The 17,575-nt window shown below is 31.3% G+C and overlaps 1 protein-coding gene across 4 annotated transcripts in view; it reads left to right on the top strand.

Annotated features, from left to right (window-relative positions):
* LOC136983233 (chordin-like protein 1) overlaps positions 1-10,116 on the top strand; it is a 60,033-nt gene extending 49,917 nt beyond the window's left edge. For 3 of the 4 annotated variants that reach the window (XM_067279916.1, XM_067279918.1, XM_067279917.1), the window contains 2 exons: positions 732-830; positions 8,908-10,115. In XM_067279916.1, coding sequence (XP_067136017.1) covers positions 732-830; positions 8,908-9,062 — 254 coding nt within the window. In that variant the 3' untranslated portion in view covers positions 9,063-10,115. Of the gene's footprint in view, positions 1-731; positions 831-8,907 lie in introns of all 4 variants that reach the window. The other variant, XM_067279920.1, reaches the window with a different exon arrangement.
* Positions 10,117-17,575: the final 7,459 nt, after the last annotated feature.

The raw sequence follows: 17,575 nt of genomic DNA, 5'->3' as shown, positions 1-17,575 counted from the left end.
TGTCATAAGAGATTTGATTTCTAAGAAACCTCTCATTTCCAGACATGTTTATATGCCTTTTTCTATGTTTTCTGTGAGGAATCATCCCCTAAAGTTTGTCTCACTATTTCAGAATCATCCTGTATAAAAATACTTAGCTTAAAATTGTCCTGAATGTTTTCTGTCATGAAAAAAAAGAAATAAGCACACAATTTTTGTTGTGAATAGTCTATATTGGGAACAATTGGGGTAAAGCCTGTGTGGCAAGTGAGTGAAGCAAGCAAGATGTTGGGACACCTATGATGGCCAAGGAAAAAAAAAATAGAAATGACAACACTGGGAATCAATGACTGTCTCAAAATTTTTATGAATAATCTGTATTTTAAGTAAGGGTCAAAGCCCATGGGACAAGTGAGTGGGGAGTAAAGCTCCCTACTAAGACTTAATTTATGTAAAAGTTATATATGTTTTATGCAAAATAACATTTCTAATAGTATTATCTTAGTTACGAAAACATAAAAAATAAGTTTATTATATTTTATATATCAGACTGTTATATAACAAATATGGCACTTTTTAGCATATTATTTTTCTTAAAAGTAACTATTGATTGATTATGAAATTGTTTTAATGTAATTTGAAATTATGTTAAAACAATTTCACAAAAACTACAAATCTTTTGTCATGTAAATAACAATAATAAAAATTTGGATAACACAGTAAATTATTAAATAAATAAAATTTTTTAACAGGCCAAATTGGAGATTTCTCGGAACAGCATTTATCAAAGGATGAATTTGTTATTCTTACACATACATTTAAATTTAAACTGTTAGGAGCAACAAGATCAAGTAAGTATGTGAATTAAATTTAATACAGAAATATATTGAGGAGAAAAATATATCAGCAGAGATTTTATCTCTGATTTTATATCAGAGTCATTTTAACTCTTGTGATTTCAGCAGAGAGTTAAATGAGATGATATAAATGTAAATTAAAAGTTGAACTATGCAATATTAAAATATTACAAAACAGTTTTCATTGCAATTTTAATTTTAATAAAAAATATTTTTCAATCTAATTTATAAAATATAATTAATAATTGAAGTTAATCCAACTACTTGAACTGAGTATACATAAATAAAACACCACATATAACCAAAATCCATCAAGGAAAACTACAAGAAAGCAAATGTTTTCATTTGTGTGTTAATGGGGCATAGCCAGTCTGACAATGCCCCATTAAACATAGATGAAAACGTTTGCTTTCTTGTAGTTTTTCTTGCTGGATTTTGGTTATGCTTGTGATATTTATTCAAGTTAATCTTTTTCCACCTTAATGATTGGAATAAAAATAAACAAATATATTATTTGCTTTTTCCTTGTAGTACTTTTGATGATAAAATTTAATAGCAAATATAAAAATATAATAGAAACGACTTTTATATTGCTTTATTTATACAAGAGATACATCTCTCTGCATATAATATTGCATCAATAACTTTAATATGTCAAGTAGTTACAGATAATCCCTCAATTCTGTTTTCACTTTTTGTACTCACTGGACTATTTTTAATTTGTAATATTATCATAATGTAATGAATCAAGGACGACGCCAGCCAATGGATAAGGGGGGGGCAAGATGATGTAAATTGATAGAGGATATGAATTGTATATAGGTAAAATAGAAACGATTCATAAAGTTTTAATCATTTACTATGTACCGGAAAAGAAATATCTCAAATAAAACATTTTCTTTAACTTACAAGAAGCCTAAGAAGATTATTTTAATTAAAACTTAGCATTTAAATAACTTTTTCGAATTTCTAGGGGAGGGCAACTGCCCCTCTGCCCCTCCCCCTGGCGATGCCCTTGTAATGAATAATAATAAATTTATCTCTTTTTATTTAAACGTTATAATATTTTATATAAGAAATATAATATACTAGTATAGTAAGAGATGTAAAATAAATGTACATTTGTGTATTGCTTTTGTATATGTTGTACTGTTATGTAGCGATAGTGTATTATCTCAGACGGCCGGATGGCCGAGCGGTCAAGGTGGCAGCCTACCGCTCTGGGGGACCCGGGATCGAATCCGAACGGGTCGAAAATCCCCAGGAATTTTTCGGGGGGTGATCCGTTCGGATATGTCGGGCCCCGTCCCTCACCACCCGGTCGCCCCATTGTGGGCCTGGCCGAACCCATAATGGGCCTCCTAAAAGAGGCCCTCTTAGTGTCCACTGGGCGGAAAGAGTTAAAAAAAAAAAAAAAGTGTATTATCTCAAACTTGCAATGAATTTTCATAAATTTGATGCTTTTGTCCAAGAAAAAACAACCCACACTTCCTTAAACTTGTTACCGGCGCGTAACATGTATTTGCGAACTATCTCGCAGTTCTTCCTCAGGTCAACTAGCTTAGGAATGCTTTTGAATGGAGCGTATGGAATTCAACGGGATCGAATGTCATTTCGAAGAAAGTCAGTATCGCCTGCCATGCACGGTCGTGTGCTGGTGGAGGTAGCTACGGGTCGGCATCTAATAGGGACTGCCAGGCCAGCGACAGACTCAGCTTATCCTTTCGGTTGATGCACGTTCTTATACGCGCCGGTAACAGGTTTAAGGAAGTGTGGATTTTACTCCGGTGCTGAAGTTAGAGTGAATTCTGTATTCAAGGAAAAAAAATTGACAATTACATTTTTCCTTTATCATAATATTTAGTACAACTGCAATTTTTAAATTAATGCAATAAAAATGTTATAAGTGCCATTGAACAACATAATAATACATTAGCAAAATGATAAAATATTGATTATTTGTTTCATAAAAATACAATATAAAACTTTATTTTTTGACATTTCTGTGTAGGTAACACTATTTGTAAATTCATTTGAAAACACAACTAACATTTTTTATAGTAGGTTTTATATTGTAATACAGTGGAACCTCGCTTAACGAGCATAATTCGTTTCAGAGTCTTACTCGTAATGCGAAACGCTCGTTAAGCGAAACAATTTTTCCCAAAGAAATTAATGTAAAATACGATAATGCGTTCCACGCCGAAAAAATGCTCAAATGTTTTATGTACAACGTTTACTCAAAAAATTGTACAATATACACTGTTAAGGAGCGTGAATCATCATCATCATCATCTTTTCTTCTAGCGAGGAATGAACCTTCCTGGAATGAGAATTCGATTTACAGAAACAAAAAACAAAAATCACAACTACAGTAGAGCGTCGAAAAGTGGAACCAATTGGGGACTGGGGTCCTTCCAGTTAATGATTTGTTCCAGTTTCCGACTTTGTACGAAAAAATACATTAACCTGTCCGATGTTCAAATTTTTCTCCGTTGCGTATCGCTTCCTGTTGAATTTTTCTCCGTTGCGTGTCGCTTCGTGTTGAATTTTCGTCGATTTTAAGCCTAACGAAAATTTTTATAATAATCATCGAGGCTATCGTATCGTTAAAAATTATTTCTGCATTTTGTACAAACAAAATAAATATATTAAAGAATATAAAAAACATGAAAATTATACTTTAGAAGTAAATTTAGTATCAAAAACATTCGATTCAGCACGACACAGTCTGACTGAAAATCGTTCCACTTTCCGGCCATTCCACTTACCGACGTTCCACTTATCGACGCTCTACTGTAATATGTTTGATAAACACTCCAAACGATATGCCAAATTCTTGGGTTATGTAAATGCTATAATTAAATATTAGAAATTAATTAATTTGACTAGTTATGTTTCCATCTCGTATTAAATTTAATAATTATAAATAGTTAATTTTTAATTCAGACATTTCTAAAATTTAATTTGGAATCGGTCATTAAATTTAATGACCCAAGAATTTGGCATATCGTTTGGCGTGTTTATTATATAACGGGCTATGGTTGTTGATATTTATAAGTAATATGTGTGAACACAAGTTTGGAAAAATATATGATCGCAAGCGTCACTAAGATGCTAGCAGAACGAGTGCTAAACACAGACTGATGGAGCATGCCGCATGCGCACAATTCGGGACTTCCCCTCTCCTCATCACTCGTTGTGCGAAACATCGCTCGTTAAGCGAGGCAAAGTTTTACAATTTGTTATGCTCGTTATGCGAAATACTCGCTGTGCGAGGTGCTTATTAAGCGAGGTTCTACTGTACTTTTTCTAAGAAGTTTTTTACTGTATATTTCCAATTAGACAAATCTGATGTTTACATATACACATGAACAATTCTAAACAATTATATTAATCAAACAATCATAATACTGCACTATAATTACAGATATACATATTTATTAAAACAGTAGTTTCATATGACAGTTGTTTCTTATTGCAATTTCATCAATAACAAAAGTATTAATGGACTAACTAAGTAATGTGTTTTCATATTAAGTTTGAAATGCTTCTTATAGGTGTGTAATTAGCTCTGGAGAACCCGAGATAGAATCCGGACGGGTCGAAAACTCCCCAGGAATTTTTTGAGATAGTCTGACCGGATATGTCGGTCCCCGTCCCTCACCCCATTGTGAGCCTGGCCGAACCCATATTGGCTTGCTATAAGAACCCACTTAATGCCCACAGGGCAGAAAGAGCAAAAAAAAAAAAAAAACAAAGAAAAAAGATCCTGAGAATTTCTTTTAAGCTAGCAGACAAAAGTTAGCAGAATCAATTGAAACTTAATTGAAAATTGAATGCTATTTAATTGCTCAATAAATTAAAAATTAAATGCTTGATTATTTTTAAAGTTGTTTAAATATCATTTTAATGCTCTGTCTAAATATCGACTTCTTACTTACTTTTTTAAATCTGTATAATATACAGATAAAGCTTCAATGTCATTCCAACTGTTATTAAATTTGCAATTGTTCGGTGACAATTTTATTATAAAAAATATTTATTAGTTGAAATTGAGTCTTTATTTTATGTTGTAGTAATTCTCCATATTGTTTTACTGATATTGGCCTTTCATCTTGAGGTAAAATGTCAACGAATGATGAAGTTTGTATTGATTTAGCCTCATTTTTAAAAATCTCTTTCGAATGTCTTTTTTAAAAATGCATATTTTGGTCATGGTAATTCCAATTTCTGTGAAATGTCATCTTACAAACTGACAAAATTAAGAGTTGTTTTTTTCTAATTTTTCAAACGGGGAAAATTGATAAATTGTTAATTTAGACAGGTGATGATTCTTAGAAGCTCTGAATAAAATATCAATATCTACTTTGTTGAATTAAAATTTCATTTAACTGGATATTAGGTAAAATAATATCGACTAAAGAAAACATATTCACGTAACCAATCAGCATTAGTTTTATCACCCGATACTTCCGTTACAATCATCTTTTTAGAACTAGAAATTCCTCGCCAAGCATGACGGACTACTTCCTATGAGAAAGTAGAGATCGAAGAATTGAGAATTTTGTATAAAAATTATAAATTTTCGAAGCACTCAATTAGCACTTAATTAATATTAAACAAAATTTTCATTATCAGTTAGGTTTCAATTCACTCTACTAACTTTTTCCAGCTTAAAAGGGGTGTCCCGAGTCTATCTTGGGAATCTCTTTTTTTTTATTTTATTTTTTTTTATTATATACGCCACACTTTCCTTCGGTTATACTGCTGTGATCAGAAAGGTATCGGAAATAGTTCATTTAACTGTGGGCGTGCAAGAGAGCGCTGTCGTCGTTTGGCACGACTTTCATCAACATTTAGCTGCAATACGAATGTCATCGTCATCTCAGTGCCTAGACACTGGGTTATTCCACGTGGTCTAGTGGTTAGAATACCTGGCTTTCACGTAGGAGGCCCGGATTCGATCCTGGGTCTCCCAAAGCGGTAGGCTGCCATCTTGACTGCTTGTCAGTAATAGAAGATAGACAAAACATTTCTAGAGAAAGACTTATTTCACATTTCGCCTGACGTTACAATAATTGTATCCTCTTTCTTCGGATCATATTCTTACAATAGTTCTTTCACTTAGGCCAGTAGTATAAGCTGCATGTTTTGTTTAGCTGCTTTATATCATGTAACGTTATATTTCTTGCCTGGTTTGTAACTCCTTTTCTTCATTTCTAAGTTGAATTCATATTAAAATAAGGCAATCAATAAAAACAAAGCAAATTTAAAATTGAATCCGACCCCACTCTGGATATGATGCATGACCCTCTCTACCTCTTCATCCCTTGACCTTTAACCAGCAAAATTTTATCGCATCAATCCTCTAATACACAAACCTGCCTGAAAATTTTCAGAAAGTTTCGACAAAAATCACAGAAGTTATTAGCTTCGAAGAGGGAGAACAAAATCATGTACCCCCCACACAACTAACACTCATACGTACAGAAAAAAATAAAATAATTTTGTTTTACATTTCTGGACGCTTCAGGGTCCCCTGAGTCTAAAAATATCAGTCTTGCGGAGGGGGACATTTTTTGACTGATCGCCATGCTTTCCTTTTGTTATTTATAATAGCCGAAAAAATAAAAATAAAGCTAAAAGGTAATATCTTTAAATTCGATTTTGTTAATTATTATTTTGAATTAAATTTAATAACTATTAAATAAATTTTAAATTTATTTGTTGTAAATATGTCGTTGTAAATATTGTAAATATTAGTTATTAATAATTTTGTAAATGTTAGTATAAGGTAGCAGTCTAACTTCCTACCATTAAAAAGTTCTGATACAATGGTGCTTTATGGTTCGAATTTAATTTATTCCAGGAGTCCGTTCGAACTCTAAATCGTTCAAAGTCTGAATCAATTTTTTCTATTAGAAATAATGGAAATACTTCGTTTTCAGCCCTAAACAATATCTATTTCGATAAACTTAAAATAGCAAATACACCAAATAAGCAAATACTCGAAAAAAATAATAAAAAACAAGCAATGAAAACATACGAGCGTAACACGAGAGCGAGAGACGAATTGGGCGCACAACAGATTGCGTTTATGCTTTCAGTTCATTTTTTCGCTGTGCACGCAGTTCGAACTTTGAAGCATCGTTCGAACTCCGAAGAGAATTTTTGTCAAATTTAGCCTTCGAACTCAGGTACCACTATATTAATTATCATAGTTAGTCAAAGTATAATCAGAATAATCCAGAAATTAATATAATTATTATAGTTCGTAGAATGTTTGGGCATGGTTATTTATATATACCGGTATCTACAGTGATTTATTAACAGAAATGAAACAGAAAAAGCAATATTATAATGCTTGAGATTGCTACTTCTAAACTGCATATTGGTAATTACCTTGCTTTAGACGGCTGTCCCGGGGTATGCTGTAGGGCTGGTTATACAAAAGTTTTTTTTTCGTTCTTGCAATTTTCTGTGGGACGTATTTTGTCGCGGGTTTCCGCACAAAATTACGGTAAAATAAATTTTATGTTTTTAAACTTAAGATACATAATTAAAGTAATAATAATTTCAAAATATAGTAATGAATTTGATTGAGATGTTATATGTGATTAAAAAGACTTACATATTTACTACGTATTTATATATTTTTCATGGATCTTAAAAAATAGTACAAAACTACTGGTTCCTACCAAAGAAGTTTTGAAAACTCTATGTTACACAATTATTGTTGTAAATTCTTATTGGACTTCAAGTTTCAAATTGTCTTGTCCCTGTACATCATACTTTTCCTGTTAACAAGAGTCATGCCGATCATCTAACTCCGTTCTGAAAAAATTTTTGAATTGAAATAACGTTAATCGGTACTTTCTGTCCCCAAGCTTTTTATAGCTGGTCTCGAATTTCACCTTACTCCGTTCTCAAAATTAATGAAAGGCAGACAACGCCAGTGTAAATTTATAGGTCTGCAAGTTGAAAATTGGCTGTTGTTGTTGTACGTTGTTGTCTGCCTTTCATTAATTTTGAGAACGGAGTAAAATGAAATTCGAGATCAGATATAGAATGCTTGGGATGCAGAAGATCCCGATTAACATTATTTCAATTAAAACATTTTCTCCAGAACAGAGTTAGATAGCAGATCGGCATGACTCTATTGTTAACAGGAAAAGTATGATGTACAGGTGTAAGACACTACTAAAATCTAGAGCAGTGTTTCCCAACGTGGGGCCCACGCCCCACAAGGGGGCAATTTGATTCTTAAGGGGGGCAATTCGAAACTCGTCCAGAGTTTAAGTTAACCGTATAGCCGCTGTATGCTATATTTATTGTAAATATTGATTTAAGTTAGTTTTAATTTTCTTTGTTTTCCTTTCCTTCTAGAACTTTCCTTTATAACCCTTTTCCCTTGGGGTGGGATTAACAATTCTGGGAACCACTGAGAACAAAGAGATGAACGAGGCCCTGAGGCCGGTGAAAGAGGAGAAAGAACATTCTTTGCCCAGACCTCGAGGTGGGCAGACGTGAGTTGTGGTGTTCCAGGTCGCGTTTGGCAATGACTGGAAAGTGCAAAAGACTGATGAAAGGATGGGTTTTATCGTGGTTACGATAAAACAGTGCGGCAATTAAGTGCAAGAAAAAACTTCAACGAACACGACAACGAGAGACCTTCCAAAAGAGTTCAACATATATGTTGGGGGGGGCATAAGAATTTTAGAAAGGCTTAGGTGGGGCATAGCACAAAAAAGGTTGGGAAACACTGATCTAGAGCATTAATTTTAAATTAAATAAATTTAAGATATGATTAAAAATTGCAGCCCAGCATTGTGACAATGTCACAATAAATAATTGCTCGTTAAATATATTAATATTCTATTTCAATTTTTTAAAGAATTATATATATATATATATAGTTATTCATAAATTATTATTTAAAATATAACATACTTAAATTAGTTTATAATTTTAGATATTAAAAAAATAATTTAAATTATTTAAATATTTTGAATTATCTCTGAATCAATTAAATGTATATAGAATAATAGATATTACTTTTTTTGTAAAGGATTTATGGAAAAATTTATTAGAAAAGCTAAGAAACTACCAGACAAATGTGGATCCAGATGTTCAGCAAAAATTAACAGATTGGAAAGGGTTCTTCATCTTAAAGAATTTCTAGAAAGACATCAATGTCTACCAACTGAAATAAAGTTTGAATAGAACAAAATTTTTTTGTTAGATTACTAAGAATAATGTTTATTTATAGAAATTTTTTCTGTACAAATAATTTGTTTTTGATATGATACATATAACATGCAATTAGCACATATTATACAAAACTTGTGTTAATGATGCATACAAGTATCATATATTGTGATAAACAATGATTTATATATTTTGGCAATAAGTTTTAATGCCAAAAATATATACTTAATTATTACTTTTATGTAAATAAATTATAAATATTGATATTATAGTGTACTATTGATGCTCTCCTATTTATGACTAGATCGTATTCTGAATACCTACTCATAATTTGAAAAAATCTCCTTAAATCGGTAATGTTAAGTGTCCAGTATACAGGAAGCTTTCCATTACTAATATTATTTATTAATTCATTACTGATATAATGTAGGTTAAGTAAATGTCTACATTCTGAACCATAATTCTCATATTGCATTTCCACACTATTCAAAACATTAACACATATTATTTTCAACTCAAAAAATATTACATTAGAAGTTATAAAAGATTAGTCATTAATCCTGATAATCATATGTTGGCTGTAAGTAGGAAGCATCCATCGTAATTATAATATTGACATAATCTGTAACCAATATTGATTAATAATTATGCAATATGTTTTTTAAAGTAATTAATTTCTTCTGGATAAAGAAAAAATTAATGTATAAAATTTTTATTTAAAAAATATATTTTTAAGATTTTTGAAAATTCTTTTGAAGTTAACGTAAAAATATGCATTATGAAATATTTGTGGTATAATCAAAAAGATATAAATTGTAATTTTTTAGTTTTTAAATATTAACGTTTTGATAAAAGTACATAAAAATTACATTCTACAAAGATAAAATTAATAAATTTATGTTTATGGAATATAATTTTAGTTAATAAACTTAAAAATTAAATTTAAATGAATTCCCAAAATAGATTAAGGGCATTATTTGTTGAAAAATATATATTATCTTTGCATGTTTCTGAAAATTGAAACTAATATTTAAGAAATCAGTTTGAATAAATACAAAAATATTATTTTAAAATTTAAAATGGTATGCAAAATTTTGTACAGCAATTATAATTTTTATTTTTGCTAAAGAATATTTTTCATTATTTATATTAGGTTTGTATTAGGTTATTCTTATTCAAAAGCATTTTGATAAATAGTGATTGACAGAAAATTTAATTTTTTAGATTCTTTTTGATGTATTTAAAGTATTTGATAAGTTTGTTAACTTCATAAGAATGTTAAAAAAGGTTTTAAGAAAATTATGTAAATATAATTCATTTATCAAATAACAACATACAAACAATCAATATCAATTGCAAAAGACAGTACAATACTTAAAACCCAATCTATCAACTCATAATTATTCATCAACTATTTTCATTTAATTTTATTAATTAATTAAGAAATATAACTTACATAAAAAGATTATTTATAAAGTAAAAGCCAAATACTAGTCATTATATTTTTCAATTCAATAAAATCAACTAATATTAATTTCTAATAATAATATACATTTATTTATTTTATTAGATGTTATAGGAAATGCATAAATTGTGTGTTAAAGAATTTAATTGTACTCTAAAATGACTAAAAAGTATATTATTTCTTTTTTTTTTAAATTAACTTTCTTCATTTACATTCCAAAATAATTTAAATTTAATAAACTTGTAAATTTAAAATGTAATTATTTTGATTCAAAATAGCATCTTCACTTTGAAAAATATATTATAAAATTATAGGAATATTTTTGACTCTAAAAAAAAAAAATAAATAATCTTTAGAAAAATAAATTGTATTAATTTTATTACATTCACTAAACTTTTACAAAATTCATTATACATTATATTCCATGTAAATATAGCAGTATTGGAATAATGGAAATACTTTATAAATAGTGTTTTCTTCTACAAGTAATCTACTTGGATAAACTTTATAGTATTTAATTTTTGTTCCTTACATGAAAATTACTATAAAATTAATTTCAATTAATAAATGGTAATTTGCTAATTGAAATTAATTTTATCTGATATAAATTTTGTTTTTCATTTCTATACTGAAAATTATATGCTGTTTTTATACATGTATATCCTATTTTTTGTTGTATCTTTTAATCTTTCCTGAAAAATAGTATTGAAATTATTTTATATTTGAATATTTTACCATCAGTATTATTTCAAAATAACATTCAATATAAATTATTCATTTATAAAATATATCAGAGATAAAAGTAAGCTGAACATGCAGTTTTAGAAAGTATTTAAATTTTAATATGGTTCTATATAATATCCATAAATGCTTATTCATATCTGAAAAATTTATCTGCAATGCATTTATATCTGGAAATATTAGATGTATGATCTTAAGAAAGTAGCATGTACCATTTATATATTAAATCGCTTGAAGTGCTTTTAATCCTACCAAAACAATTGTTAAATGTCTTGTCTGTAATATACAATAATTGGTGTAAATGTAGATCTTATTACTGTATATTGCACTAATTTCATTTAGTGAAAAAATAGTGAATGCTAGATTTTTTATATGTACACATACTTATACATATACATATACATATATATTATATATATATATATATATATATTTATTTATATATATTGCTCCAATTTTTATTATGAAAATATTTCATGTTTGTAAACAAAGTTGATTCTAAAAAATACTATTGGCATATTCTGTAATTAAATAAATTTTTTACTTTTATAGGTAAAAATATTTTGAAGCAAATATTTGGTATTTGTTAAGTATGATGATCACACTATATGTCCTTCAGACAGTTTGTGTTAACAGCACAAGCAGATAGCATACTGTAAAAATACCATGTATTCTTAAATAATATCTTCTAGCTGTATTGAGACTGCAACCTTTCTTAAAATATTTGTTTTAACTGAATGAAATATTGTATTTATTTTATATGTTCGATTACGATTGATTTTTATAGCAAAATATCTTTATCTGGAATGCTTAAATTAGCTAAGAGAAAGGTAGAAAGGTTGCTGATCTCCGAAAGGAACATTGACGGCAAAATGTGATCATTTTGTTATTACATAAAATCGATACGAAAGAGAAAAGTTGGAATTGAATTAGATGATGATATTTTGTTGGTAAAATAGGAGTTTCATTCCCTATTATTACATCATATGTCTCATTCAGAAACAAAGCACTAAATAAATGAAGTTTTTTGCAAATATTTACTTCAGTTAATCATTAAAATATTGTATTGACAAAATAAATTGATACATAACTTAATCTTCAAAGTTCTGTTGAAAGTTTTTATTTGAAAATTTTAAGGAAAATTATTCAAAAATTGAAAACCGTGTTTTTGTAAAAGTGCTCCTCTGAATGAGATATTAGATTTAAACTGTAAATAATACATTGTATATATATATATATTTTGTCAATATTTACAACATACATTTTATGTACTTAATTTAAATTTTAAATTTCTATCAAATTTTACAATTTTAAAATGTTATTATTTGAAAAAGAATGGAATGCGTTTAACATTTTAAAATGATCTAAAATTACCTCATATAAACAAATGTTGTGCCTTTGTGATGTAATAAAGGCATAACCCTGTAGAATTTGTATAGTTCTAAAATTATCACTTAGCTAAATATTTGCTTATTTATTAAATTTCTGGATCAGATGTATTGTATATAGCTAAAAATGTCTTTGCCATAAAATTTATTTTCATTACTTGTATTATAAGTTTTGTTGATGTAAACAGTGTTTGAAATTGTAATTATATAAGAAAAAAGTTAAATGCACTATGAATGGCTGGGAAGGCAATAAAATGTACACATCACCAAACGTTTTGTTTCACGTTTTTAAAATCTTTAAAAACCAATAGTGTAGTTCGTTTCATACCAAACAAACTACGCCTTCGATTTGATTTCTTAGTCTGCTTGTCATTTACAACCACGCGTTATTAATTATCACATTAAATTTTCTTTAATTTGATAATTTCATTAAAGTTTATCTAGAAAATGCTGAAACAATAATTCGGCTCAAACAGAATATTTTCCCCCCGTTATAATTTAGGCTGCATACGACTGAATCCGTACAGAACTTGATGAAATTTATATTTTATGCTTTTGAAATGCAAACAATGACTTTCATGGTGAGCTCTATCTTAATAAAACTTTAATATGACCGGTCGCCTCGGACAGTTCATCTGACCCGAAGTCGGATGTGTTGGCGCAAATGGTTCAGTTGCAAAAACTGTACGAACCAACAAGCCGAGACGTCGAAGATTATGAACTCTTTTCGGCAAACCATCGAAAAAATGTCACTAAACTCATCTCAGGATACGATCAACATAGAAAAATACGATGGAAAATCGGAGGAAGCACGTGTTTGGATAATCTCATACGAACACGCGTGTGCATCTCACGATTGGATTACAGACGAACAAAAGATCCGTAACTTTCGAAATTATTTGGAAGGAGTTGCCGTGAAATGGTACAATTCTCGAGTATTAGATAGGGTCGGTGATGATTGGGAGGAATGGAAAAACTTTCTTAGTGCGTTTGGACAGAATCGGATCCAACTTTCCATATTAGCAGATATGTGGAAATATCGTGGTGGTTCACTATTATAATATTCTTTTGAAAAACAACGGCGTATCCAACTTGCATATCCGGATATTGGGGAACAAAGCTTTATCACAATGGTAATGCGTGGACTACCGACGGATATGCAAGCTACCTTCTACAACACAATTTAAATGACAAAGAAAACTTACGTGTCGGATTGAGCAAATTGGTACCTACCAAAAAATCGGCACCGAAGAAAATCGAAAGAAGGAATAATAATATTCATGGTAACCGAAGTTTCACCTCCGTGAATGAAATTGATAATGGTTCCCCTGACGGTAGTAACTATTTGGATGAGAATCCGGAAAATAGGGAAGATGCAAAAAACGAGTAAGGAAGTGTTTACCGATCCCTCTGACAAAATCGGATCATTGTTTAGTCATGGATCATAATGATCTCCGAATTTTCTCAATGGAAGTGAATAACGTGCATTGCTCGGTTTTTCTAGATCCAGGATCCACGGTCAACCTAATTAATCCTAAACTGGTAGATAAATGCAAACTAGAATCCCATCCTGTACATACAGTCTTAAAATCATTTAATGGAGCACTTACTGTATATAGGGAAGGTGTTTTGGCTACTATAAAGTTTAGAGACCGAACCCAACACATAGAAGCAATTATCGTTAAGGAAATGGACTACGATCTTTTGCTAGGGATTCACACATTGGGAAAACTTAATATCTGCTGGAATTTTGGTAAGCAGGAAGTTTTATTAGTTAAAACAGACAGAATTATATTACAAAAAGAAGACGTTTTGCGGTATTTTCCGGGCATCGATCAACCCGATTATACCAGACCCCCTAAGCTCACTGTCGATTTTAATATAACAGATATGAAAGTGCTTAAATGTAAACCCTATTGGTTGTCTCGTAACAAATACCAGTGGTTAAGGACCAAAATAAAAGACCTGTTAGCACAAGGCATAATAGAAGAAACATCATCTCCTTACGCTTCTCCTTGTATTGTTCTTCCCAAAGGGAATGGCGATTATAGATTGGCTCACAACTATATGAAAATCAACGAAGTGACTGAGTTGGATCCTTATCCCTTTCCTTTAATAGACGATATCATCAATAGATTCGGAGGATGTAAATATTTTACAAAATTGGACTTAAAAGATGGACTTTGGCAGAATGGAATTAGTGAGGAGACTAGAAAGTATACGGCATTTGTCACCCCATTTGGACATTATCAGTACACTCGTTTGCCTGAAGGTTGGAGAAATTCTCCGGCATTATTTCAAAAAGTTATGAATAATGTGCTGGGGGATCTCTTGGAAAATGAAAAAGTCCAGAATTATAGCGACGATATAAGTAGAGGGGCTGACAATGAAATAAGTAATGCGGAGCTCATTTATCAAGTATTAGAGAGGTTATACAACGCAAACTTTGTTATAAATAAATCAGAATTTAATGTAAATAAAATCAAATTCTTGGGAAGAGTAATAGACGGTTTTAGCAAAACTACGGCAACAGAGTCTATCGAAAAAGTTCGTAATATGCCTCGGCCCCATGATCTTCACACGGCAAGGTGTTTCACGGGACTGACTGGACACTTCCGTGCCTTTATTCCAAATTACGCCGCTATTGTTAGACCTTTAGATCGACTTAAACAGAAAGACGTTTCCTTCGAGTGGACGAAAGAATGTGACCAAGCATATCAAGAATTGATTCAAAGAATTACATCGAATCCTATATTATAAACTCCTGATTGGAGGCTGAACTTCGAGCTTTGTACTGATGCTTCCCATTATGGCAGCGGCTCTATATTATATCAGCGGGACACCGATGAGATGCGAGGAAGACAACTACGAGTTATAGGATACCAATCATACTTTTACATCAGCGGAGGTTAACTACAGCACAACTGAAAAGAAGTGCTTGGCCGTGATCAAGGCGATTAAATATTTTCAAAGTTTCTTGGATGGAAGAAAATTCACCGTGCATACCGATCACCAAGCGCTTACCTTTTTAATGGGATTAAAAGAACCGAAATGAAGGTTAGGTCGGTGGCAAGTCTTTCTACAAACCTACGATATGAAAATTAACCATCGCACTGGAAAAAAATTAACAGACGCAGATGCCATCTCCAGATTGTGTCCCCGCGTGAATTCTATGCCAGTCCACCAAATCGACAAACACAAGTGGCAAAAGACCAAGAATGGCCGGTTGATTGTTCCGAAAAATATTCAAAACAGCAATATGAAGCGGTATCATGATGATCCGGACAGTGGGGGTCATTATGGGTTTTGGAAGACTTATTACAAGTTAAGGGCACGGTTCTGGTGGCCTAACATGAGACAAAGTATCCAACGTTACGTGCAGACCTGTCCGAGATGTCAATCCGTCAAGTTTAAATACCGACCCCGTCAAGACCAACTCTATTTGCCTCCACAATTGAAAATACCCTTCAATGTGGTACACATTGATTTTGCGGAGCTTCAGAAACGCAGTGAAGGGGTAAGAATGACTAAATCATTTCTAGTGGTCATAGACGAAGCTACATGGATAACTTGTGCTAAAGCTGTGAAGGGGGATGTGCGTAGTGTCATCCGTTATTTGGATAATTTACCATTATTCAATAATGTAACTACTATCATCAGCGATTGCGGATCTACCTTTAAATCGGACAGTTTCAAGCAATGGGCCAGAGACAGGAATATCACATTAAAAACCATATCACCTCATCATGTTGCCGGGAACGGAGTGTGTGAGAGAAAGATACGGGATCTCAAGAAATTCCTTAATTGCTATCCGGATTTCAAAAGCGGGTGGAAAAGTTGCTTGGATGCTGCAGTTCGCCACGAAAATCGTAGCTACAACTGTTATTTAGGTTGCTCTCCATTATTCAAATGGCAACGTACAGTTGTTAAGCTGGAGGCTGACAGAAAATTCGGTATTATAGATTTACAATCGTACGAAAAGGAGAGTACCGAAGAACAACAAAGGAAATATGGAGAATCCATCAAAAAATATTATGATAGGAAGCATGCAGGACCATTGGTAAACATTAAAGTTGGATCCTGGATTTTAGTTCAGAGTGGTATGAGGGAAAACATCCAAACATTAAAGGACCTTATCGTGTCGATAAAGTAATATACTACGACAACATGCCTAAAGATGTGATGTATAGAACGGAAAGTGGAACTAGAAAGATAGCTCACCTCACCAATATAAAGTTGTATCAACACAGAGATGATGACAAGACTAAGAAGAAAGGTGTAAGCAGAGTTTAAAATTTGCTAGTCATTAGCACCCCTCTCCATTAACTCCATATCTGCGATTGTCGAGAATTCGGAGAACTGAGGGGTCACTGAGGGGAAGGAAGAGCTTGGTCAGGGGATAGAGGAGAGAAAGGCCACCACCTTTCAGACTGGACATATGTGGAAGGGACGTTGAATTCATCTGTGCTTGTGATCGCCTTTCTTTTTAGTTCAATTGTTGTATTATTAAAATTTGTAATATTACATTTAACGTCTTTGTTTAGTGAAGAGAAGACCTTTTACTAAAAAAAAAGATGAAAAAAAAAGGATGAAAAACTGCATCCAGTAAATAGAATATATATTTGCACTGTAATCTGTTTATCTTCACTAAAGAAGTTTCAGATTTTGAATTTCTAAATAAAATCTATTTTTTACTGCAATGGCCAATATCATTCACTTTTTTCAATTTAGAAATTGAGTGAAGTATCTTTGTACTGTGTTCTGTAAGTTTTGACCAAGGAAATTTGAGTTTTCAATGATTTAATAATGCTTGTAATTACAACATTAAAGCATAGTTCTTGGATCAGTACCAATCTGTAGACTGTGTTTGTGGTAAAGTTTGTTTTCTGACAGGTTGTATAACAACATAATATGACTTATTAAACAGAACAACG

This window comes from Centruroides vittatus, unplaced genomic scaffold (genome assembly GCF_030686945.1).
Source record: "Centruroides vittatus isolate TY-2023 unplaced genomic scaffold, ASM3068694v2 contig_879, whole genome shotgun sequence".
NCBI classification, from domain to species: Eukaryota; Metazoa; Arthropoda; class Arachnida; order Scorpiones; family Buthidae; genus Centruroides; species Centruroides vittatus.
This window is presented reverse-complemented; position numbering and strand designations above follow the sequence as displayed.